The sequence below is a fragment of the Geotrypetes seraphini genome, chromosome 3 (assembly GCF_902459505.1).
Source record: "Geotrypetes seraphini chromosome 3, aGeoSer1.1, whole genome shotgun sequence".
Lineage (NCBI taxonomy): Eukaryota > Metazoa > Chordata > Amphibia > Gymnophiona > Dermophiidae > Geotrypetes > Geotrypetes seraphini.
The window spans coordinates 347244533-347270647 of record NC_047086.1 but is presented as its reverse complement, the minus strand read 5'-3'; the positions used below and the strand labels follow the sequence as shown (position 1 = coordinate 347270647).

General features: G+C 44.4%; 1 protein-coding gene across 13 annotated transcripts in view; it reads right to left on the bottom strand.

Annotated features, from left to right (window-relative positions):
• RCOR3 (REST corepressor 3) overlaps nt 1-26115 on the bottom strand; it is a 220086-nt gene that overhangs the window by 165788 nt on the left and 28183 nt on the right. For all 13 annotated transcript variants that reach the window (XM_033938113.1, XM_033938112.1, XM_033938102.1 and 10 more), the window contains 3 exons: nt 18991-19043; nt 8520-8681; nt 8138-8262 (listed from right to left, as the gene is read on the bottom strand). In XM_033938113.1, coding sequence (XP_033794004.1) covers nt 8138-8262; nt 8520-8681; nt 18991-19043 — 340 coding nt within the window. The remainder of the gene's footprint in view (nt 1-8137; nt 8263-8519; nt 8682-18990; nt 19044-26115) is intronic.

The following is a 26115-nucleotide window of genomic DNA, read 5'->3' as shown; positions in this document are numbered from 1 at the left end:
CTCTTTTTCCTCTCCCTTTCTGTCTCCATCATCCAACGGTCCTACTTCCTCCTTCACCGGCTGCTTCCCTTTAACGTATCTGAAGAATGATTTGAAATTTCTTGCTTCCCCAGCCAGTCTCCCTTTGTATTCTCTTTTCGCTAGAAGAGTTTCGGAGCTCCAGACCTCATCATGCAGGAAACCTTTCTTCAGAATTATGGAAGCGTGAGTGTCTCTGTGTACGGTTCCCTCTTTTCTGCCAAAGATGGTGTCTGCATTCCATGTGAATCAGGAAGTCTGACTCTGTGACATTCTTTTTGGTGTTTCCTGTGTTCCTTCCAGTTTTCCCCGGACACTCATGCTTCCATAACTCTGAAGAAAGGTTTCCTGCATGATGAGATCTGGAGCTCCGAAACTCTTCTAGCTGAAGCGATGGCTACCAGGAAAGCCATTTTTACCATGAGGTATGACAGCGTGTTCTACTGTAAGGGCTCATATGGGGGCCTTGTTAGGGCCCTCAACATGAGATTAAGATTCCATGAAGGACAAGTGTAACGCACAGGTAAATGTAACCACACTGCACTCTTCAAGATTCTGGAACTATCAGGGAGAGAGGCCAATGGAGCTCAATACCAGAAGTAACTGATCACCTGAACCCTTAAGGAACTAACCACCAGACTTTCCTAACCACTATCCTATCTGCTGCTCCAAACACCAGTGTTGAAATAATTTCCAGGCTTTCTAATAAGCCACAGATGTCACTGGTTTCTTCGAGCAAAGGAGAGTGTATATGACTACCTCCGAGTACCCTTTTCGTACTAAGGCCACATGCTCAAGAGCTATGCCATAAGCCCAAAGAGAACATATGAACATAAGCAAAGCCTCTGCTGGGTCAGATCTGAGGTCCATCGTGCCCAGCAGTTCTGGATTCTTTAAGGTGATTGGCCCCTGCAAGAACAGCATCAGCTGAAGAGAGAACCAGTCTCTGGTCTCTCTGCAGCTGAACTAGATTTACGTACCAAGGCTGACGCAGCCAATCTGGAGCCATGAGATCACAAGTCCTCGATGCTTTGCTATTCTTCAAATAACTCGGACTATCATTGGCCAAGGTGGGAACTCATATAAAAGATCTCTGGCAGGCCAAGGTAGTACTAGAGCGTCTACACCGGTGCTTCCCTGCTCATTCCCTCGACTTGCACAGTCTTATGATTACAGGCTGATGCCTTTGGGTCAAACGTCGGACGCCTTCAGTACCTGACATCCTGTCAAACACTACCTGGGACAAGGACCATTCTCCCGGATCCAGCGTCTTGTGGACTGAGAAAATCGGTCTAAACATTGTTCACACCCACTAAATGCATTGCAAAGATGGCTAACAGATGGATTCTGCCCAGCGAATGGGAAGATTAGGTACTTACCTTGATAATCTTCTTTCTAGTAAATAGGAACATCAGTCTTGAACTTGTGGGTTGTAAACCTCTGATTACGAGATCCTGTATAGAGATCCTGATTTACATTTTTTCTGCTCTGCCTCCACTTAACTCTGGGCTGTCCTATAATTCCTCAGCTTTGTATCAAAGCAGATGTCAGCCCTAAAGAACAGGAGAGGTACAATGACTCTCCCCTAGAAACAAGTCTGTTCCGCTCATACTATATTTAACACAAAAAAAAATCATGAACCATTTATAACATAATGAGGTGGAATGAACAAGCCACCTACCCGAGTACAACCTGCACTAACAATCTTGGAGTTCTGAAAGGTACCTCCTGGTTTCTGCAAAATAGAAGTGGTTTCCCCCATCTTTGACCTTCCTGGCAGAGAAAAGAAACAAGGTGTCCGGTAATACTGGCATGTCTGAGACAGCAAGCAGGCTAAAGAACACCTAATGGCAGGCTTCAAAGACTGATGTTCCTATCTACTAGAAAGAAGTACCTAATCTTCCCTTCCAATAGGATCAGTAGTCTTGAACCTGTGGGACACACTAAAGCCATTACTAGAATCTAGGACAGATGAGCCTGCTGAAAAGTACTGAAGATCTGAACGTGGTACATCCACCCTATAATAATTTTGTTAAAGTATGGAGGGAGGACCATGTGGCTGCTCTATAAATCTCCTCGGGGGAAACTGCTCTAGGCTCCTAATGGAATGTGCCTTTAAGGATACAGGAGGTCGCTTTCTACTTCAGGTATAAGCTGAAGAAATGGCCATATGAATCCAACTAGAAATAGTTACTTTTGAAGCCAGCTGGCCCCGGCAGCTAGTACCCAACAGCATAAAGAGATGATCCCAACAGTCTAAACTCATTTGTCACTTCCAAATAATGAAGCAACACTCTGCAAACATCTAGCAATTTCAGAACTTTGTCACTCTTCTTGGACTCCAAGGGTCATGAAGTCAGGCAACCATACTTCCTGGTTGACGTGAAAACTAGAGACTACTTTTGGATAGAAAGAAGGGATGGTATTCAGTAATACCCCAGTCTCAGAAAATCTGAGAAAAGGCTCTCTGAAGGATCGTCTGCATTTTAGACACTTGTTATGTTTCCGCCACCAAAAATGCTGTTTTAATTGTCAGGTCCATCACTGTTGCCTTCACCAAAGGCACATACGGAGTTCTAGTGAGAGCAAGCAGAATGAGATTAAGACTACATGTTGTAAAAGGTTGATGTACCAGAAGATGCAGATGTAATGCTCCCTTCAAAAATCTGGATACATCTGGATTAGAGGTCTTATTAGTCTGGGGTCTGAAGAACAAAAGACCTATTATCTGAAGAAGCCAACTGCTAGGCCTTTTCAAGACCCTCTTGAAGGAATGCTAGAACCAAAGAAATTGGAGCTGTGACCAGGTCCTCAACTCTTTCTATGCACACCAGCCCTGGAAGCACTTCTAGGCCTTCAAATAGGCGACCAATGTTGTCTGCTTCTTGGACCTTAGGAGAGTGGCAATAACCACTTCTGAATAGTTTTTGCGTGCTAAGGCTTCGTGCTCAAGAGCCATTCCATAAGACCAAAGCACTCCAGATCCTCCAGGGCAATTGTAACCCCAGATGACAGGGTAGTTTGAGGCCCTGGTCCCTCTTTAGAAGGACCAGATCTACATACCACAGATGCCTTGACCAATTCGGTGCGACGAGAACTACAAGCTCCAGGTACGACAGTCTCTGCAAGACTCTGTCTATCATGGTCCATGAAGGGTACACATATAGAAGCCTTGCCTATGGTCACAACTGCACCAGGGTGACCAAACCAGCGCAGCGCTTACCATCTTGTATCTTCAACTGAATAACCAAGTTGTTTTCTTGTTGACCACCAATGCCATCAGATCAAACATTGGGCGCTGTTGAATGTTTCCCGAGATAGAGCCCATTCTCCGGGATCTAAAGTCTGCCAGCTGAGAAAATCAATTTGCACATTGTCCACTCCTGCTACATGTGCTGCCGAGAGAGACAACAAATGGATCTCTGTCCACTGAAACATTTGGGCCTCTTGGTGCCTTCCTGCCAATATAGGTTACCATATTGCATTATCTGAGAAAAAACTTGTAGTGCTTTGTCCTGCAGCGAGCTTCCGAGCACCTGCAGTACCAGGCCGATAGCTATTAGCTTCAACCAATGAGGAGAACCAACATCTCTACATTGGATGCCCCTCGCTATGTGCTCCCCAACTGTATAGGCTGGCATCCATCATCAGAATCATCCATGGTAAAGGTGCAAGGCACCGTTGCCAGACAGCAGGGGAGCATTGAGAACTGGAAATGTCTTTCCTGTACATGGAACCTCAAGGAACTTTCTGCGAACTGAAAATATGGGAATATGTAAGTAAGCCACTGTAAAATCTAGAGGGGCTAGAAATTCCCTGGTACCACCAAAGCTACAGTATGACCAAACACCCAGGCTCCATTTAGAATTGGGGCACCTTCAGCGCTGCAATGACCAACTTCAGATCCAAGATTGGTCTCTAGTCATTTGAGTCTTTCCTGGGGATGAGGAAATATATGGAGTATTTGCTGAAGCCCGATTTTTCAGCTGGTATAGGCTCTACGGCCTGCATATTCAGAAGCCATTCCGCCTTTGATCGGACCTCTGACCGCTTTTTGGCCCGCCAGCTAGCCAGAAAGTTCAAAAATAAGTCTAGTAGAGGATGAAAGAATTCAAGCTTGAAATCTGTGCCCAAATCTCCCAATAAGCTGACAATCTCCCTCCAATCAGAGGGGGTTCGGCTACAGACCTGGAATCACTGGGACTTCTTGGAGGCTGCTGTGGGGCATGCACTAGAGAGCTGAACTTTCCTGGAGCCTCCTGCCAAGATCCTTGAAATGATCTATAAGGTAGAGGACCCTGCTGAGAACCAACAGGATTGTTGGAAACCTCGAAAAAAAAACTACAATCTGATATCCCAGGGGCCCGTGGTCTGCTATTTGGCAAGGACTTAGTGCGAGTCTGCCACACTAGCCATAAGATCGGCCAAGTCCTTTTCCAAAAAGCATTTGGCCCTTGAACAGAAGCCTACTCAAAGTGGCCTGGACTCCGAATCTCCTGCCCATTGTCTGAGCCAGAGCATTCTACATATGGCGATCAAATAAGCAGAAACCTTGCTCATAACTCTGAAAACACTGTACAGAGCATCTGCTACATAATCCACTCCTGATATTAGGAACTGGGAGTATGCATCATCCTCTGCCAATGGGGTTTGCATGCACCTTTCACACCAAATTGTGTCAACAAAAGAAGTTGCAGCTGCCGTCTTTAGACCCAAGGCTAGGGCCTCAAATTGCCTTTTGAGGATTAAATCCACTCTGCAGTCTTGAATATCCTTTATAAAGTTTCTCCGCCTTCACTAGGCAACGAAGTATGTTTAGTCACTTGTACTACCAGCAAATCCACTTTAAGCGGGATAAACAGTTGTTGAAAATCCAGAGTCATTTAGATACAGCTTTGTCATAGTCCTGGCAATCCCACAAAGGGCCTTCAGGAGTCTCCCAATGCTCTGTCGCATCTTGGTAATATCTAGATGAGAAAGAAAAAAATGTGGTCTGAGCCTTAGAGCTGCTCAAAACTGATAGCTGAGCCTCAGAGGTCCCACAAGGATTCTGTAATTATCTCTAGCAATGCCACCGGCTTAAAAAGGCAACACAATGTCAGGTCTTCCCCCTGATCTAGAGCTGCCAAAGACTCCTGGCTGGTGGTCCCTGTCTGAGTCCCTGCATCCTCCAAGATTAAAGAGAGTCAGACAGGTATATTAAGAGAAGTGACTCTGACCCCCATTCCTCCAAGACCTTCATCGACTGGACCTCTGTGTCCTGCAGATGACTCTTGGGCAGGAGAACCACATTCTGAAAGAGCAAATCCCCCTGCACAATCACAGGTGTGACACTAGACAGTGCTTGCAAATTCTGATAATTTAAATAGGCTGCAAATATTAAACTCAGAAAATATGGAATAAACCCCTGAACAGGGAGCCCCAAGGACTCCTGCAGGAACTTACCTTGTCTCTTTTGCAGGCCCAGCGACGTCTGCACTTTGCTGAATCAACCCAAGTCATTACCTGAGGGCTCTGGGGAAAATTTTGACACCCAAACTAGGCCACTTGTGAGTGGAATACCCTAGAGCAGGGGTAGGCAATTCTGGTCCTCGAGAGCCATAGGCACGTCAGGTTTTCAGGATATCCACAATAAATATGCATGAGATAAGATTTGCATCCCAAGGAGGAAGTGCATACAAATCCATCTCATACATATTCATTGTGGATATCCTGAAAACCTGACCTGCCTGTGGCTCTTAAGGACCGCCTACCCCTGCCCTAGAGCAGTGGTCTCAAACTCAAACCCTTTGCGGGGCCACATTTTGGATTTGTAGGTACTTGGAGGGCCGCAGAAAAAATAGTTAATGCCTTATTAAAGAAATGACAATTTTGCATGAGGTAAAACTCTTTATAGTTTATAAAACTTTCCTTTTAACAGTTAAAAGGAAAGATATATAAACTATAAAGAGTTTTACCTCATGCAAAATTGTCATTTCTTTAATAAGACATTAACTATTTTTTCTGCGGTCCTCCAAGTACTCTATTTTTTTCTGCAGCACTCACATTTAAAGTTCAATATCTTTTCTTTCTCAAAACTGGCACATTTCAAACACTAAATTGAAAATAAAATCATTTTCCTACCTTTGTTTGGTAATTTCATCAGTCTCTGGTTGCACTTTATTCTTCTGACTGTGCATCCAATACTTCTTCCCTTCTTTCAGCCTCCTGTATGCTTCCTCTCCTCCAGACCTCATTCCCTCCCTCAACTTTTTCTTTCTTTCTCTGTCTGTCTTTCTCTGATTCCGTGCCCCATTTTTTGCTTTGTTTCTGGTTCCCTGTCCCCCCTCCTTCTTTCTTCCTTCCTCCATGCCCCATTTTTTGCTTTTTTTTCTGGCTCCCTGTCCCCACCCCACCTTCTTTCTTTCTTTCTTCCTTCCTGCCCTCCCCCATGCCACCGCTACCACGGAATAGGCTGCTGCTGCTGCCGCTATCGGGAACAGGCCATCTCCCTGCTTCTCTTCTGCACAGGGCCGACCAACTCTCGCTGCCCGATGTCAATTCTAACGTCGGAAAGGATGTTCCGGGCAGCCAGGCTGCGATTGGCTAGCCAGAACGTCCTCTCGACATCAGAATTGACGTCGGGCTGCCAGAGTTGGTCGGCCCTGCAGGGAAGAGAACAGTGGACCGCCCCCACCTTGGTACGCCACTGGAGCAGCAGCGTGTCTGGTGGCTCGTTCGTTCAAAGCCACAGATGGCGGCTCCTTGCGAGATCCGCGCCTGCGTCTGAAGCCTCTCTGATGTTGTGACATCAGAAAGGCTTCCGATGCAGGAGTGGATAGCGCAAGGAGCCGCCATCCGCGGCTTTGAGCGAACGAGCCGGCTGCTGCTCCAAAAGGAAGAGAATGATGGCCTCCAGACCGCGGGCCGCAAATAAAACCTGGAGAGCCATATGCGGCCCGCGGGCCGTGTGTTTGAGACCGCTGCCCTAGAGGAACCAGAGGGGGCCAGGTCCTGTGCTCCCCCCTCCCCCTTTCATATGCCCTGTGGCACGTAGAATATGGATGCTCCACAGCTGGCAATCCAGCGCAAATCAGGCATGAATCCAAATTAGAACAGCCCAAGGAATCCATCTGGAATGATTTTAAGCAAAATCAAGGTATTTGAGGCAGACAGAGGCTTTTAAAATCAAATTGGGAAATTCAAGATGGCTGCTGCTGTAGCATTTTAGCACAAAAAATGGTCTGGGAGAGGTAAATAAAAACACAAAAAATTCAACGAAGAGGTTTTTGGAAGTGGAGACCCAAATTCCAGCCCTAGTAACCTTTAAATATTTGATTTGTAGACCATCTCGATGTCTCCAATAGACTACAATAGCCTGTATTCACTGTTATGCTGGCGCAGTACCTGCTTCAGCTCAAACTCCAGCTAAACAATGGAGAAAAAAAAGCTGCCTCACACAAGCATGAACTTCTACTCTAAATGATCGTTTCTTCAGGCTGCCAGTCAGAAATCCTGAACAAGCTTAAGACTCCAGACCCCCACAGCTCAGCCCTCAGGACTGACATGGAGACAGTCTGTGCTCAAGCTCCAGTAAAAAAAACAGGAGTGAGCCGTGTTTTACGGCAGGATGGCCAGGCAGGTTCCTTGTAAAAGGGTTGCCCTCCCGGCTACAGATTTCTGACCATAGAATCTGTACCTTCTCCCAGGCAGAACTGCCCCAGTCAAACTGGGATCCTTTGGAGCACCGCAAGCCTTACAATTCAGAAGACGACTAAAATAAAAAATCTAAAATCAGAGCAGATCAGAAAGACACCTTCCAACTGAGGAGATTGGGTACAGACCAGAGATGCAGGAGGCGGAGCAGAGAGAAAAAAAAAAGGTAGATGCCTTTTACAAACTCACGAGTCTTTAAAGGAGAATAACCCACTGGTTCAAGACTCATATGCTTTTTGCACTAGAAATAGAATTTGCCGGCCTATTTGCTTTCATAAAAGGTAAATGTTTCTAGTAACCAGCAATGGTAACTTAATAGCATCAATATTTAAATGGTGCTTACAGAAAACTAAATTTAAATTGTTAATTTGTTTGTAAAATTAACTTTCTAAGATATCCAATTTTGAAAGACACACACACCTACCTGTCACCTTGATTACTCTTACTGGCTAATTTTCGTGCCTGTCGATCCATCAAACTTGTCCTTGATCGAGTTTTTTTCCAAGAATAGTAATATTTTACAAGACTTGCAATGGTCTTATCTGGAAGCTAAAAACATTTATTTTTATATACCCAAAACGAGAACACATTAACCACATTTTCTTTAAAATCTCTCAAATAAATGTAATATTTTATATATAAAGGACTAAATCCAAACAAGTGACAACTGTCAAGCATAGTGTTATTCTATACTTGAAAACCAAAATATTTTACTCTATACAATATAAAATTGAATTACTCTTACTCAAAGGATAGATAAAAAGATGGTTTATAAATCTATATAGTCTAACAAAATATTACCTTACCATTTGTTGTATCCTATGAAAACTTTTCCCATGGAAACTAAAAGCTTGTTCAAAAAGTACTTTATCTTCCACGGTCCACTCATCAGGAAAAGGAGTAAAATTAGGCAGATCAGCCAGAGACTTCTCAATGTTATGCTTATGCCAGAACAACATGCCAAGTGCCTTTGAAAAGAAAAATTAACCCTTTTGATTCACACATACAAAACCATATATAATGAAAAATAAAACAATTTAAATGTTTTTGATCCAAATATAACAGTATTAGCAAGTCTTTGCTTATATTTGATGTCTGGCTTTAGACATCAGGAAGAACATAAAGCACTGCTGTACAACATTTAAAATTATAAACAACAAACAGGAACGCAATAATTGAAAAATAAGAATTCCGTGTATACATGTAGATGTACACATTTATACACAGCAATATCTCAGATAGAAAAGTTGCTTACCTGTAACTTGTGTACTCCACTGATGAGACCAAATCAGATACAGAAGCCTATAATATCAAACAGAACCAGGACAACAGCTCTCCCAAAATCCAACCCTAGTATAAAATCCACCAAGTCGAATCCTGTCGTCACCTAGAGTAGTGATTTACTCAAAGACTCCAGGTCTAGAATGGGGCACTTTCCTACCTCTCCCAATTTTTTTTTTAAGGGAATCAAAAAACACATGGTGGGAACTCTGTACTTTGTCCTTTAATGGAATAATTTGACTATGTTGGATTATTAGAACACATACCATTTCGGATACAGTGTCAAACCAAAAGTTCACCAAGCCAAGTATTCCAACAATGGCCAATCTGTGTTCCAATGCCAGGTATGCTTCCAAAAGATAACCAAATTCCATGCTGCTTATCACAAGAACAGTGGATTTTCCAAGTCCACCTTAATGGAAAATTAGGTTCTTACCTCGTAATCTTCTTTCTGTTATAAGACATAAGATTCTGTACTGAAGCTGTCATTCTCGTTTAGTCATAAACTTTGCAGGAGGGCGACACTCATCAAGTTTATTCATATTATTTGATTGAACGCTTTACCAAATTACAAAGCGTTGTACAAAAGGTAAATATATGATTTAAGAGAAATCACATATACATAATTCGTTACCAGACCTACTTGGGTATTTGCTTTTTAAAGCCACGGGAAACAGTAGGAAAGAGGGGAGGAAATACAATTTTAAAGAAAAAGTACATAAAAGGGAAGTACATAAGAAGGATAGGAAGAAGAGGATTGCTGGCGGAGATGGGGTCGAATAAGAGAGCTATTAAAAATCTTAATTTGGAGATGGCTGAAATCACTCATATCTTTCAACTCCTCCCCTTCAACAGTGGAGAATAAATCCCTCTTCAGTTAGTACCAAAGCAACTGAACTCCACTCCAGCTTGGAGAAGAGACAGCTCAGGAGCGATATGATAGAGGTCTATAAAGTAATGAGTGGAATGGAAAGGGTAGATGTGAATCGCTTGGTCACTTTCCAAAAATACTAGGACTAGGGGGCATGTGATGAAGCTAGTAAATAGTAGATTTAAAACAAACCAGAGAAAATATTTCTTCACACAGCATGTAATTAAACTCTAGAATTTTAGTTTAGCAGGGTTTAAAAAAGGCTTGGATAATTTCCTAAAAGAAGTCCATAGGCCATTATTGAGATGGCTTGGGGGAAATCCACTGCTTTTCCTAGGCTAAGCAGAATGAATTCTGTTTTACTAATTAGGATTTAGCTAGGTACTTGGGTCCTGGGTTGGTCACTGTTGGAAACAAGATACTGGGTTGGACATTCAGTCTGTTCCAGTATGGCTGATCTTATGTTCTTACAGTCCGCAGTGAAACATTAGCCTCTGTAAACCCGAGATTCATCTCACAGAGACTACTGCCACCAGAAATACCATCTTAACTGTAAGGTCCAAAAGAGACTTCACTTGCAGAAAGAAAAATTGAAGAGGAAGCTATTCTCCACTGGTGAAGGGGAAGAGTTGACACCCTTCTGAAAAGGAGGACAACAGCGTCAGTAGAGTCCTATGTCTTTGTAACAGAAAAATGGTTTATAGATTTTTTTTCCTCCAAGAACTTGTCCAAACCTCTTAAACCCAGCTGCACTAACAGATTTTAATACATCATACAGCAACACATTACAGAGCTTAATTATACATTCAGGGAAAAATATATTCTTTGACTTGTATTATATGAACTACTTACTAACTTCATTGTGTCATTATACTTTTCAAGAGTAAAAAACTGAATTGCATTAACCCATTCCATTCAACTTCTGACATCTTCTCAGCTGTCCAATTCACCGATTCAGTTTGGTTTTATTGAGGGGGGCTGGGGGGGGGGGAAATCGGACTCAACGATTCAGGTCTGCTCTTGAGCTTTTCCCTCTGCCAGAGTCCGTCGGTCCTGATGTAACTTCTGTTTCCCGAAGCAGGAAGTAACATCAGGACAGACGGACTCTGGCAGAAGGAAAGCCCTAAAGAGCTGCACAGGAATAGGACTGTCAGGGGTCCTACGGAAATCTCCTCCAGATTTGCTGGGATGGAAGGAGTTCTCCTGGGGCTCCCATGGGAGCCTACCTGCCTGTGTTCTCCAAGACCTCCCGAGCTCTCCTCTCCAGCGCTTGAACAGGCTGCCCGTAGTGGTTCTTCCTCTACGTTGCTGGTGGCTGACCCAGAAGGCTTCTTCAGATGTGAAACACATCAGAGGGAAGCCTTCCAGATCAGCCACTGGGCAGCATATAAAACGATCCACTGTTGGAGGTAGAAAAAGATGCTGTACTTGCTGCGGCTTAGTTGTGGGGGTAGGAGGGAAAGATCTGCTGCACAAGCTGGAGAGGGGTTGGGAAGGGAGGGAATAGAAAGGGGAAATGGTTGGATATGGTGGTGGAGAGGAGGGAGTTATATTGGATGTTGTGGTGGAGAGAAAAGGGTGGGAGGAGAGAGAGAACATTAAAAGATAGGTAAGACATGCTGGCACATGGGAGTGGAGGAAAGAGCCTGATCCAGGACAGCAGGGAGTGAGGATGCACTACAGTGGGAGAGGGGGGAAAAAAAAAAAGATGGAGAAATGCTGGAACATGGTAGGAGGAACCAATAGACCGCAACCGCTTGAAGAATTTGTACAAGACAGGAAAGCAGAAAAAAAGAAAACTGGAACCAACTTCATGGAAAAATAAATCTCCAGACAACAAAAGTGAAATAAAGGAATTTATTGACTGAAATACATTAGCTTTGGGAAATGTACGAGGGCAAATCAAAAATTAAAAGGCAATTGTTAAATTATGTGATAACTGGAACAGAGCTAGTGAAATGTAAATATGTACTCTTACATTGCCTGTTGGGATAGTTCATCCATGCATAGTGCAGCGCTTGGACTTAAGTCATGTGACAACCACGAGATCAGAAATATGGACGCTCCATTGCAAAAAGTAGTGCGCTCTCTTTGGGCAGAGGGAGTGAAACCTGTGTAAATTCGCCATCAGATATTGACTCAGTATGGACATAACACCATGAATCAATAAAAGATTTATGAGTGGATAAAAAAGGTTTAAAGTGGGAATAGGTGTAGCCAACGAAGGTCATTCTGATCGCCGATCAACAATGCACACACAAGAGCACAATGACAGGACGGATGCCTTAATTAGAGAAGACCAATGGATAACAGTGTCTCAATTTGTTGCAAATTCTGGATATCAGCTATGCATCTGCATTTGCCATAATGCATGACTTGGGATACAGAAGTCCGTGCACAATGGGTTCCCAAACAGATTACTGATCTGCACAATCAACAGCATGTGGTGGTTGTGACCCAGTTCCCGAGATGGTATGAAGATGATTCGAGTATTTTGGAGAGCACTGTCGCCAACGACGAGACATGGGTGCATCATTGCAACCCGGAAAGCAAAAGACAAAGCATGATGAAATAAAAGATGTGGTGCTCACTTGGTTTTAGGAGCAGCCGAGAAACTTCTCTGCAGGAATGCAGAAGTTAAATGAATACAACAAGCGTGTCATTTTGCATAGGGACTATGTGGAAAAGTGTTATGTTTTATTGCTCAGTTACTTCTATTAAATCTGTTAAGGAGAAATTAGGTCTTACCTGCTAATTTTCTTTGTTTTAGTCCCTCCAGACCGGCACAGACGAATGGGTTTATGCTCCTCTACCAGAAGGTGGAGACTGAACACACTGAATTCTAATCAGCAATACAAGTGGGCTGTACAGTCCTCCTTAGAATCAGTCCTCCTTAGAATCAGTCAGAATAGCCAAGCAGGTACTCTCTAAACTTAACTGGAAGAACCAGAACTCAAACATACTTTTTTTTTTTTTTTTATAAATAAACATAACTGTTGGAAAAGGATTGGAACAGGCAACCAACACTGTCTCCACAGTTCACCAGCTAAACCAGACAAACCAACTGCCGCTGCTCCATAATAAATACCCATACTCCCCATGAAAAAAAGCAAAATAATTTTTGACATGTAGCATTCCTGTGAAAAACAGACTTCAGAGCCATGCTGTGCCGGTATGGGGGGGGAACTAAAAAAGAAAATTAGCAGATAAGACCTAATTTCTCCTTCTTTGGTGTAGCTCCAGACAGGATGGGATTTAACAAAGCAGTACCCTTTATCTTTATCTTCCTAGCTCCTTTCCTATAACCCTTCATTGTAGCTCCTTTTCAACCTAACCCTGTAAACCGTGCCGAGCTCTACGCTTGTGGAGATGGTGCAGTATACAAACCTAAGGTTTAGTTTAGTTTACCCATCATGGGTAAGATCCCCGAAGGGCTGCCACAAGAACTCGCTCACAAAAAACAGCATCCCGATATGCCTGGATGTCAACCCGGTAGTGACGCACAAAAGAATGCAGAGAAGACCAGACCGCCACCCTACAGATATCCACAGGGAGCACAAGAGAACTCTCAGGATGTTCTACCTGACCTTTGGTAGAATGAGCCTTAAGAAAATTAGGAACTGACTTCTGAAGAAAATATGCTGATACGATACCTTCCTTGATCCAGCGTGCAATGGAAGATTTAGAACCACCTTCTCCTTTATAACTGCCCGTAAGAAGAACAAAGAGGATCCAATTTTCAAAACAATAGGCTCCAAGAACTCTGCGAACATCCAACTTGTACAACTGTTGTTACTCAGAAGAATCCTCCCGAACACCTAAGACCAAGAGGGAAACTGCCTGACTTGCATGAAAATGGACAATGACTTAGAAAAGATGAACAGGCTGCAGCACTACACACTCCCTAGAGAACTTCAAGAAGGAAGCCCAACAAGAAAAGGCCTGCAACTCCAACACGCATCTCGCTGATGTAATAGCCATAAGAAAACACTGCTTTCAAAACGATGCCTTCAAGGTAAGATCTTTCAAAATACAGGAATTCAAAGGCTCAAAAGAAGCGTGAACTAGCACTGAGAGGTCCAGATTGAGATCCCAGGCCAGAACTGAAGGCCATAGCGATGGCTGCATCAACTTCGCCATTTGCAAAAATCAGATCACATCAGGAGGAGAAGACAACCGGCGACTGTACAACAGACCTCAAAAGGACATCAAGGCTGCAAGCTGAACTCAAAAGGAGGACCAGGCCAGACCCCGCGAAGCCCTCCTGCAAACAGTCTAGTATGCAAGGTAGACGTGCAAAGAGGAACTACCTCTCTCGCAGAACACCACGCCTCAAAGACGCCAGATACATAAATAAGCATGGGACGTCGAGAACGTCCTAGAACCCACTTTATCTGAATAACCTTTCTTGCTTAAGTGCTCCCTTTCAAGAGCCAAACCATATGACAAGAGGGACCTGGATCAAATATGGGACAGAGACAGAAGGTTGTCTTGACAGGGGCAGAGGAAGGGGGCTCTGCAACCAGGAACCAAACGAGAGCCCCATACCACAGGCGCTTTGGCCAAGCCAGAGACACCAGAATCAGGCCAAGCCAGAGACACCAGAATCACATGGCCTGGATGACGTGCAATGCGAAGAACTCTGTCCACCAGAGGCCACGGAGGAAAGACACATAGCAGACTGTCCGTTGGACAATGCTGCACCAGAGCATCCAGCCCCTCAGCTTGAGAATCTCTGCACCAACTAAAGAACCTCCACACCTTGGCGTTGAAATGTGTGGTCATGAGATCCATCATCGGCCGACTCCACAACCAAACAATCAGATCAAAGGCCTCCAATTCCCAGACACCACTCACTGGGGTCTAGCACATAAGATGTCAGTCATATTTGTACAGTTTGTTTCCCTTTGATTATTGTAATTTAATATTTTGTACATCGCTTAGAATTTGGAATAAGCAATTAATCAAATACTTAATAAACTTGGAAACTTGGATGTTAAAGTAGGCCTCCGTCCACTCCTTGAGAAGCTTCTTCTCCTGTGCCATCAGATGACTCTTGGTTCCCCCCTGTAGAATGACATAGGGTTCTCTCCAATAATGCCATGGCTGTGGCTTAACAATCTTGCCCACTAGGAAGGACTGGAAGGCCACCAGCACCAAATGAATGGCCCTGGTCTCCAGAACATTGATCACAAAGTCTCCACCCGCGACCAGCTGTCCTAAGCTAAGCGACCGAGTCACTGGGCTCCCGAGCCGAAAAGGCTGGTGGCATCCATGAGAAAAACTGTCTACTCAGGCTGATCCAGACTCACTCCCTGGATCAGACTGTTGGACTGAAGCCACAAACACAGACTGCGGCGAGCTACACCACAAGGAGGAATCAGCGTGTCAGCAAACTGAAGGGGATGCATGCGAGGACATGCCCATTGAACCACCTCCAATGAGGCCACCATCAAGTCCAAGACCTGGGGACAGTGAAAGTCCATAAGAACGAATTTGCGACTGCAACTTATGCACCCATGCCTTGGGAAGGAACACCCTCCCCAGACTGGTGTCGAAGACGACTCCAAGATATTCCAAGTGTTGAGACGGGTCAACTGACTCTTGGAAAGGTTGACTACCCAGCCCAAAAACTGCAGCAATTCCACAATGCTGGCCATGACGCACGTGCTCTCCTGGAAGGACTTTACTCAAATCCAGGCATGGATGAACCAATATGCCATCTTTGCATAAGGCTGCTGCCACCACTACTATGATCTTGGAGAAGGTACGAGGTGCTGTGGCCAGACCAAACGTAAGCACACAAAACTAAAGTGCCTTTTCAAAATCACAAATGACTGCTGATAAAGACTCCCAAATGAGGATGTGAAGGTATGCCTCAGTCAGGTCAAGAGAAGTGAGAAACTCCACGGGTTGAACAGCTGGAATCATGGACCTCAGAGTCACCATGTAAAAGGAAGGAACCCGAAGTGCCCTGTTCATTCTCTTGAGATCTAAGATGGGGCAAAAAGATCCTTCTTTCTTGAGACTAAAAAGTAAATGGAGTATTGGCTGGTGCAGAGCTTCTGAGGAGCACTGGGATTACTGCCTTGAGATCGAGCAACCTGTCAAGTTTGTCGAAATGCTCGTTTCTCCCAAAAGGACCGAAAAGGGGATGGGAGAAAAAGATCCGGCAGGGGCCGATCAAACTTGAGAGCATACCCTTCGCGGATCACCTCCAGGACCCAATGATCTGTAATGGATCTCGGTACACCCCCGGTAAAACTCCCTCAACTGGGCATCTATAGGAACTGGGGGAAGGATCCGAACAAAGTCACTGTGCAGGGTGGGAAAAGGAGAAGAGACAGGAAGAGTCATGCCCCCCTCCTGGCATGCACCCCGAAAGGATTGCATATACTAGAAGAAACAACCCCTACAAGAGGCCGAAGACACCCTGCCAGGATGGTACCAGCGGAATTCTCAGAGATGGCCTCTGCTTGAACCTCCCCTATTAGAATGCTAAGGCTTGTCCTCTGGCAACCAAGGCACTTGAGTCTCCTGGGTCATTCTATGTCAAGTGGTATAATTTTAGAAAAGTGCAATCCTTGCCATTTTGGATTTTGCTGAAACTTTGTATGTTGAATCTTACATGACCCAAACAAGATCTGCCAGAGGAATACTTGTGGAGATATTTCTCTTTGATACCATATCACGATCATGTACTGATATCCCTGCACAATGTTGGCAACTTCTGAGTCAAAATATTTCCTTGGCCACTGAAGCAAAGCCAATGAAACTTGGCAATCTTAAACAACTTTTTACGACTTATTCAATGGAACTAAAATACAGATTTTCATTTTTTTGAAACTGTGGTACGTAAAAAGCCTCAAAAGTGGGCCGAAAAAATGGACCATGCTCAAAAAAGTTCAAAATTTAGCCTTCTGTGGCTCCTGTAATAATGAAGCTATCACTGTCAAATTGTCTGTTATTTTGCGACATGACTTTGTTCTCAAATATACAATTTCAACTTATCTAATATCATTATTTTATAATTTCAATGTAAAGTAAAAACTCCGGACCAACTTATCCAATTGTTCTCCAAAGAGAAGGGAACCCTTAAAGGAAAAATGACCGATCTTAAATTGAGGGCACGTTGACCAACCATGGAGCCAGAAGGTACGTCTAGTAGCCACTCCTAAGGCCATAGACTTTGCCGAAGCTTGCATCATACTTGGCTTCCAACAAATAATAGCAGACCAATTCAATCTTCGCCACTTTCTGGTCCACCAATGCCCAGTCATTGGACTCCCTAACACATGCTCAGCCCACCTGAAGCATGCCCTAACCACCACAAATCGTTGCCTGGACTGCTAAGACCGCTACATCAAAACTTTATTTGAGAAGAGCCTTCATCATCTGGTCCTGGGGGTCTATGAGCAGAACCTTCTTCCACTGGAACCCTGTGCCTCTTAGTAGTGGATGAAACCACTGCATCCACTACTGGCAGGTGCAAGGAGTCACTATCGGCATAAAAAATAGAATACAAACATGGCAGACCATACCAGACGAAAAGGGACATCTGGGACCTTCCACTATGCTTGCATGATATCCCGAATATCTTGATGTGTGGGAAAGGAACGTGAAGCTGTCCTAATCCCACAAAGAAGAGGATACACCACTTGGGGGGAGGGGGTGTCTCTTTAGCATCATCCTCAAAATGAAAAAAAAAAAAAGAGAGGACACCTGGAAAATTAGCTCCTGCAATTCTTCTCGGTGAAAAATGTGGACCACTGATGAGTCCTCCCCTGTGGACGTCTCCAAACACCCAAGTCACCTGCATCATCTCCCCCCCTCCCTCCACCTAAGATTTCTGAAGTTCACTCAAAAGGCCCAGGTCCTCATATGGAGATGTCTGCCAGATAAATCTTGACATCCCAAGAGAGACGCTGTTGCTTAGGAGGTGAAGAAAGCACCATCGCCGAAGGAATTGATCCCCTGGACACAATGCCTCCCGACGCTGGTGTCGATGTCTTCAATGTGGAAAGCTGGGATGTCTTCTCCGTTTCCATGCTGGTGTCTAACAATTTTTCTTGTTGAAGTCTCCAGCTCTTAATGGAACATTTCTGCTGGGTAGAACACCGAGCACTACCCAGTGTTCTGGGCCAAGGCACTGCAAACACCAACTATGAGGGTCAGTGATAAAAATTGGCCTTTGGCACCTGCATCACTTCTTAAAACCCGATAACAGCTGGGACATCGATGGAAAAAGCGCCTCTGCCAAATTTAACTCAACGGCTATGGAAAAACGAAAACAGCCTCATCGATCAAAGCCTGAGAGGGGAAAAGAGAAAAAAAAATTTCCTTGCTCTTTTTATTTAAAAAAATATAAATACTCTTAATGGAAGAGGAAAATTAAAATAGAAGAAAAAAAACAAAACAAAACGTGTGAACGGGAAGGCAAATGGCAAAAACTGAACAATGTTCAGAGACACATCTTCTTAGCTCTGCGGAAAACTAAGAACTGAGGTACTGCAACCCAATTTGGGCAGGAAGCACTTGCACATGCGCGGTACGGGCAGTTTGCAAACTTTCTCAAGTTCTTAAAGTGGCGATACACTTTTAAAGCTAAACGTACTGGGGCTCTGTGGATGACATCACCCACATGTGAGAATATGCTGCCTGCTTGTCCTGGGATAAAAAAAAAAAATCTTACAAACTGACAAAAAAAAATCCCACTCTTCAAAGCACAAGGTTTAAACAAGGTGAGGAAAAGATCTTTTGCTGTTTTTCCATTACTAAGGAAGGCTATGAAAAGAATAGGGCCTCCAAAAGCTCCGAAGAGCATGGACCGATCAGTGGCCCCCACAAGACTTAACTAACTATTATTGTTAGCGAGAGGCACCAACTAATGCAGAGGAGAACCAGTAGTAAGAAGAAAAGCCAGGATGAGGCTATGCTAGGGTTAGGAGGCAAACTGAGAAATGAACAAATGAAGGAGAAGGAGTTCCTTTAAAGTTTCATACTGAAATATACTGGGCACCAATACAACACTGACCATTTACTGCATCTCTTACAAAAATAGGCAAACTATATGCAGGACTTAAGAAAAGAAAACCAAATTAAGATATTTATTCAAAAGGACTTACCTGTTCCACATTGTAGCCATGTTTTTCCTTTGCTATTGCAATATATTCATCCACTGCAACAAAAAAATAAAAAAATAAAAAATTACTGCAAAGCAAGAAGTCCACATTTGCTAAAATGATCACCTCTCTCAAACGGATTTAATAAATGAGAAAAATTTCTGAAATAGTCTTAACACTGCCTTTTCTATATTACATTCAGTTTTAGGTCACTATTTTATTTCTCTGTTATATGAAAAAATTATGTTTCACTTCTTTTCTTTTCCTGAGCCCAGAAAAAGTCTTGGGTTTGATGTTCTATTATCAACAGATACCAGTAAACTAGTTCACTGCCTCTATCACTACAAGTAAGAGTGGTTCATGCAGACATTAGCTTTCCAGTTTGTTTTTTTAATGACAGAGCTGACCAAGTGAACAGTAAGGAATTAGAGTGGGCTGACTATCCCTCAAAACCTGAATCAGGAAATGAAAGGCAGAAGTATAATGTTCCCCAGCAGTATGTGCCTCCCAGGTTTAAAAGCAGTAGAAAACCTGGTAGGGTTTATTATGACAGAAAATGGAGACATGTTCCTTTAAGGAAAGCTCAGCCTTGGTTACACTGGCCTGAGTTTCCATTTCTCCATAAGCGGCATTCTGATTTGTTGAAACAGTGCCCGAGTCATACATACCTGAAAAGAGTCTTCCCTCTTCCTAGGGAAGTCACGCCAAGGCCTCAGAAAGCCACCGTTCAGGCTAGGGCTGGGGGTGTGACACCGTACAGGTCCTGAACCTCTCTTCCTTCCCATGGGTCTAATAACCTTCCTTCAGTGCCCAGGTGCGAGTCTGTCACCTCTCCCTTCCCTCCAGCTCCACACCACCCACCGCATAGGCCTAGCACCTGTTTCTCATCCCCCCCAATCCCCAGACCAGATCCAGCAACTGTCTCCCTTCAGCTCCAGCTGGTTCAGCAACCCAAGCAATTCCCTCCCCCTCGCAAGCCTAGCAGCTCCCTCCTTATCTCGGGTCCAACAGCCCACCCACCCTCCCTCCCAAATTGCGGGCAGCAAAACCCAAATTGCGGGTGGCAAAACAAACCAAACAACAAAAAACCTGTGACACTCCCAGGGCAGTCACGCCTCCCGTGGTGGGCCTACCAGCCTGTTAGAAGCTTCCTGCATGGAGGGCTGCTCCAATCAGAACCTTCTTGCTGCTGAGTTCCTCCTTCCAATGTAACTTCCGGCCAAAGTTACATCAGAAGGAGGGACTTGGCAGCAAGAACATAAGAACATAACATAAGAACATAAGAAATGCCTTCACCGGATCAGACCTTAGGTCCATCTAGTCCGGTGACCCGCACACGCGGAGGCCAAGCTAGGTTTTCCCTGATGAAGACCTTGTTAACCCGTATCCCTCAATGTGATTTGCAAGAAGGTGCGCATCCAACTTGCCCTTGAATCCCAGAATGGTGGTCTCCGTCACAACCTCCTCCGGGAGAGCATTCCAAGCGTCCACCACTCGCTATGTGAAACAGAACTTCCTGACATCTGTCCTGGGCCTGTTGCCCCTCAGTTTCAGTTCATGACCTCTTGTCAGTGTCACATTTGAAATTGTGAATAACGATGTTTCTTGCTCTATTTTGTCGAATCCTTTTAGTATTTTAAAAGTCTCTATCATATCCCCTCACAGTCTTCTCTTCTCGAGGGTGAACAATCCCAATTTTCCAAGGCGTTCTTTGTAGCTCAGATTCTCCATACCCTTTACTAACTTTGTGGCTCGCCTCTGCACCCTCTCCAGCAGAGTTATATCCTTCTTTAGGTAGGGAGACCAGGGTTGGATACAGTACTCCAAGTGTGGTCTGACCATTGCTCTGTAAAGCGGCATTATGACATCTGCTGATCTACTCGCGATTCCCTTCTTTATCATGCCCAACATCCTGTTTGCTTTCTTTGCCGCCGCTGCGCATTGAGCCGACGGCTTCAGGGTCTTGTCTATCAGTATCCCCAGGTCCCTTTCTTGTTCGCTCTTGTCCAATGTTGCACCTAACATTTTATATTCATGTTCCTTGTTTTTCCTGCCCAGGTGCATCACTTTGCATTTTTCTGTATTAAACTTCATCTGCCACTTTTCCACCCATTTTTCTAGCTGGTTCAAATCTTTCTGGAGTTCTTCGCTGTCCTTTTGTGACCCAACTGCCCGACATAGTTTTGTGTCATCTGCAAACTTGATTATATTACTTGTTGTTTCCTCTTCCAGGTCATTTATGGAGATATTGAATAAGATGGGTCCAAGAACCGAGCCCTGGGGCACACCGCTTGTCACCTTCTCCCAGTCCGAGAACTTCCCATTTATGCTCACCCTCTGCAATCTGTTCTCCAGCCATTTGCCTGTCCATCTCAGTATATTCCCTTCTATTCCATAGCTTTGTAGTTTCCTCAGAAGCCTTGCGTGTGGAACCTTGTCAAACGCTTTCTGGAAGTCCAAGTATATTATATCCACCGGGTCTCCTCTATCGATTTGTTTGTTCACCTTCTCAAAAAATTGAAGAATTGAAGTAAATTCGTCAAACATGACTTCCCTTTCCTGACCGGCTCTCATCAGGTCGTGATATTCCAGGTGTTGCACTATGCTATCCTTGATGAGTGCTTCAACCATCTTCCCAGGAACTGATGTAAGACTCACAGGTTCTGGTCTGAGTAGTCCTGTGTGCAGGAAGCTTCTAACAGGCTGGAAGGCCCACCCTGGGAGGCGCAAAGGGGCCAACCCAAGAGAGCCGCAGGTTTGTTGGTTGTGGTTTTGTTTTTGCTGCCCGCCATCAGAAGAGAGGGAATGAGGGTGCGGAACTGTTAGACCCGTGATAGGGAGGGAGTGAGGGGGACTGCTTCTGTATCCGTGATCGCGAGTAACGGCTGCTGACTGAGAGGGGTGGGAAAGGAGGCAATTCATGGCAGAACTTTACTGCGGGGACAAGGCAATTCACTGCTCCACGGGGCGGTGAAAGGCCTTGTCCCCATACCCATGGTAACCAGCCTTCTCCCCCACCCTGCAGGCTAGCTGTGGGTAACATTCACCATGTCATTCTAATAAGTAGTTTAGTCTTGACCATGTTTAGTTAAGTGACAGCAGAACATCTAAACAGCCATATTGAACAAGCAAGCTGAGCTTAGATTCCTGTACAGATTTCACATGTAGAGAGCATAGAGGTGATATTGAAAACTATGGGAGGAGATTAGAGCACCAAGGGAATGAGTATAGAAGGAGTAGAAGAGGTTCCAGAATAGAGCCCTGGTGGAGGTGGCACCACCATCTAAAATTGAATATGGCTAAAACTGAGTTGCTCATTTTCCTGCCTAAACCTTCCTCTCCACTTCCCTCATTCTCCATCTCCATGGACAACACTCTCATCCATCCTGTTTTGTCTGTTTGTAATCTCGGTGTCATCTTTGACTCCTCTCTCTCCTTCACTGCACAGATACAACATATTGCTATAACCTGCCACTTTTCCTCTATATAATATTACCAAAATCCAACCCTTCCTATCTGAGCACAGAATGTGAAGAGGTACAGTGAAGGTCAGTTTGGTATGGTTACAGCAAGTATGTTCTGCAAGCTATGTTGTGCAGTGAAGACGATATTGAAAATCAGGAGGTAAAGGAGATGAGAAGACACAGCATGGCAAAACCTATCCATCAACACTGGGGCAACTATACTCTCCCAATTACATGACTGGATCTTTAGAGTCTGAGCCTCTTTTTACCTGTGCCATGACAACAGAGATAAAGGCATTTCTAAGCAAGTCCATGGTAGTTCCAGACTGGCCATCATTCACCCAGTCCATAGAAAGATGTGTAAAAATGACAACTGAGGCTGGGAACATTATATTAAGGGTCAGATGGTCAGCAGGCAGCTCAAGAGCCGAAACAGAAGCAAACAAGTTATGACCTCTTTGCTGGATTTGTTAAACACTAAACTAACTGCATAAATGACATTTTAAAGATAATTATGTGGCTACAGATGTAGTTCAAACTAGAGAATGACACGGTGGTTGTTACCCGCAGGTAACCCGCCAAAACGGGGGAGAGAAATAAGTTGTCGCCACAGGTATGGCGAGAAGACCATTCACCGCCCCTTGAAGCAATGAATGGCCTTGTCTCTGCAGTGAAGGGAGGGAACGCACGCTGTCACCGATCGCGCTCCCTCCCTCCATACTGATAGCCGCCGCCGCCTAAGCCCAATCGCATCTCCCTCCCTGGCTTACCTTCGCAGCAGGGAATTTATCTAAATGTAACATACCAGCAGCCGGAGCATTGAAATCATGTGTGGCTGCCGTAAAGGTCATCTCTAACGCAACCGAAGTTGCATCAGAGATGACTTTTCCTGCAGCCACATGCTATTTCAACGCTCCAGTTGCTGGCAGGAAACATTTAGAAATTGCCTGCAGTGAAGGTAAGGGACAGGGAGGGAGAAAGGGAAGAAAGGTGGGAAAAACAGATGCTGAAGGAACCTGAGGAAGGTGGGGTGGAGGAAGTGGGAAGAAGACGCTGAAGGGACATGGCGATGATAGAGGGGGGAGAAGACGCTGAAGGGAAATGGCGATGACAGAGTGGGAAGAAGACACTGGAAGGGAAGAAGACAGATGCCAGACTACAGGGGAGCAGAGGGAAGAAGATAGGTGCCAGACCAATTGAGGGGGGGGGGGTGAAGGGAGAAGCACAGTAACAGAGCAAATGGAAGGCACAGAGAGAAGACAGACAGTGGATGGAAGGAATTGAATGAGAAAATGAAGAAAGCAGAAACCAGACAACAAAGGTAAAAAAAAAAAATTATATTTATTTTCCTTTTTTTTGCTTTAGGATAAAGTAGTATATTAGTTGTGTTGATAAAAATGTATAAACAAAGCCCTGCCAGCTGAACATCTTTCTCCAGTTCAGCAGCCAGAACTTTGATTTAAAAGGAAGGAATAAGCTAAATATTGCAGTAATGAGGCTTGTATGGATGCTGCGGAGACAGGGCGGTGAAGGGGATGCCGCTGAAGGGGACGGTTGTCCGGTGACAGATTTTTTTCCCCCGTGTCATTCTCTAGTTCAAACTATTTGTTTGTTCAGTTACTACTTAATTTCTACACATTTCAACTGTAATTTGAAGTATGCAAAACTCACTCTGCGTGGTTTGAAGATTCAGCATGCAACACTGCATAATTTGGTCACTAGTAGTTTGTAATGTTTGAAAAATAAATAAATAAAAATAAAGTCTACCCTTGGTTTACGAGCATAATTCGTTCCAGAAGCATGCTCGTAAACCAAAATAATCGTATAACAAAGCAAGTTTCCCCATAGGAAATAATGGAAACTCGCTTTGATACGTTTCCCCCCCCCCCCCCAAGGCCAGCGGCGCTGCTCCACCCCCATTCGCAAAGATCCCCCTCCACATGAACCGGTTCGAGTGGGGGGAGTAATGCCAGTTATCGGGGGGGGGGGGTGCTCGCAAATTGAGTCAACACTCGGTTTGCGAGACACGTTTTGCGAAAATGTTTTGCTTGTCTTGCAAAACACTTGCAAACCGGGTTACTCACAAACCGAGGTTTGAGTGTACTTCGTGTTCTTTCCTAAGCCTTATTCTCATCCTGGAGAAAAGGCTCTTCATAATCTCGACTACAAATGAGCTTTAGCTTGGCTATTTACAAAGAATGCAGCCACATGGAGCATCTCCGCAACTTTTTGTCTCCTTTGATCCTAGCTAGTTGGGTATCTTGTATCCAAGAGAACTATATCTACATGTTAGCGGCTTGTATCGCTTTTTGTTACAGGCTAGGCTGCAATTGGGGGGAGTCGTGTCACAGCCTACAAAGTCTGAGCTATGGCAGATTCAGCTGCTTTCCTCCGCTCAGCTCCTATTGATGAAATCTGTAAAGCTGTTACTTGGTCCTCAGTTCATACATTCACATCTCACCACTGTCTGGAATCTTATTCCAGACAGGATGGTCACTTCGGTCAAGCAGTATTACAAAATTTATTTTCTTAATGGCCAACACTCCCTCATCCCATCCCATTCTAGTAAGCTAGGGAGTCGCACACGTGAAAATATGCTGCCTGCTCGTCCTGGGATAAAGCACAGCTATTTATCGTAACAGGTGTTATCCAGGGACAGCAGGCAGATATTCCCACAACCCACCCACCTACCCTGGTTGGCGTCTTAGCTTGCTTACAGAACTGAGGAGCTGCGAGCAGTTTGTGAAGTTTCTCAGATTCTTAGTGGTGTTGCACTTTTAAACTTGTCTGTATCAGGGATCCATGGATGATGTCACCCACATGTGAGAATATCTGCCTTGTTATGGTAAGTAACTGTGCTTTCTGGTAGCTATTTCTGATCCTGAAGAGAACTGGCTTTGCCAGGTATGATCGTGTCTTTGTCAGGGCTGTAGAGTCGGTAGATAAATGTTCCGACTCCTCAGTTTTTTGTACTTCAGACTTCGACTCCAGGTACCCGAAATTTCCTCCGACTCCGACTCCACAGCACTGGTTAATTTTCAGATCGTTAAAATGGAATGTCAAGTTGAGAAAAATGAGCATTTTCGACACCACCTTCTTTTTGCTTTTAATCAAGGTTCTAAGGCCGCAGAAGCTGCTCGCAACATTTGTGCTGTATATATAGAGGGTGCTATAACTGAAAGAATTGCTCGTGATTGGTATGCCAAGTTCAAAAATGGAGTCGGTAGATAAATGTTCCGACTCCAACTCCTCAGTTTTTTGTACTTCTGACTCCGACTCCAGGTACCTGAAATTTTCTCCGACTCCGACTCCACAGCCCTAGTCTTTGTTTTCGTTAACATGCTGATCTGTTCATTGATGCTCAGTATTAGGGCATGTCTATTTTATGGTTCCACTGTACGGTAAGATTGATTTAGATGAAATTCAGTGACTTACTTTTGGAAGAACTTCGGATGGATGCAAAGCACAACTTTGTGATGAAACACGGTGAACCCACCACCAATGCTTGGAAATTCATTTACTTTTTGAACAGAAGTAAGGGAGATGAGAAAAACCACTTTTCAAATGAAGTATTTTAGATGAGCCGAAGACATTGGTTCAAAAGGAGGCTTCATAAGTCTCTAGAGAGAGCAACATTGAGATCCCAAACTACTGGAGGTGGTTT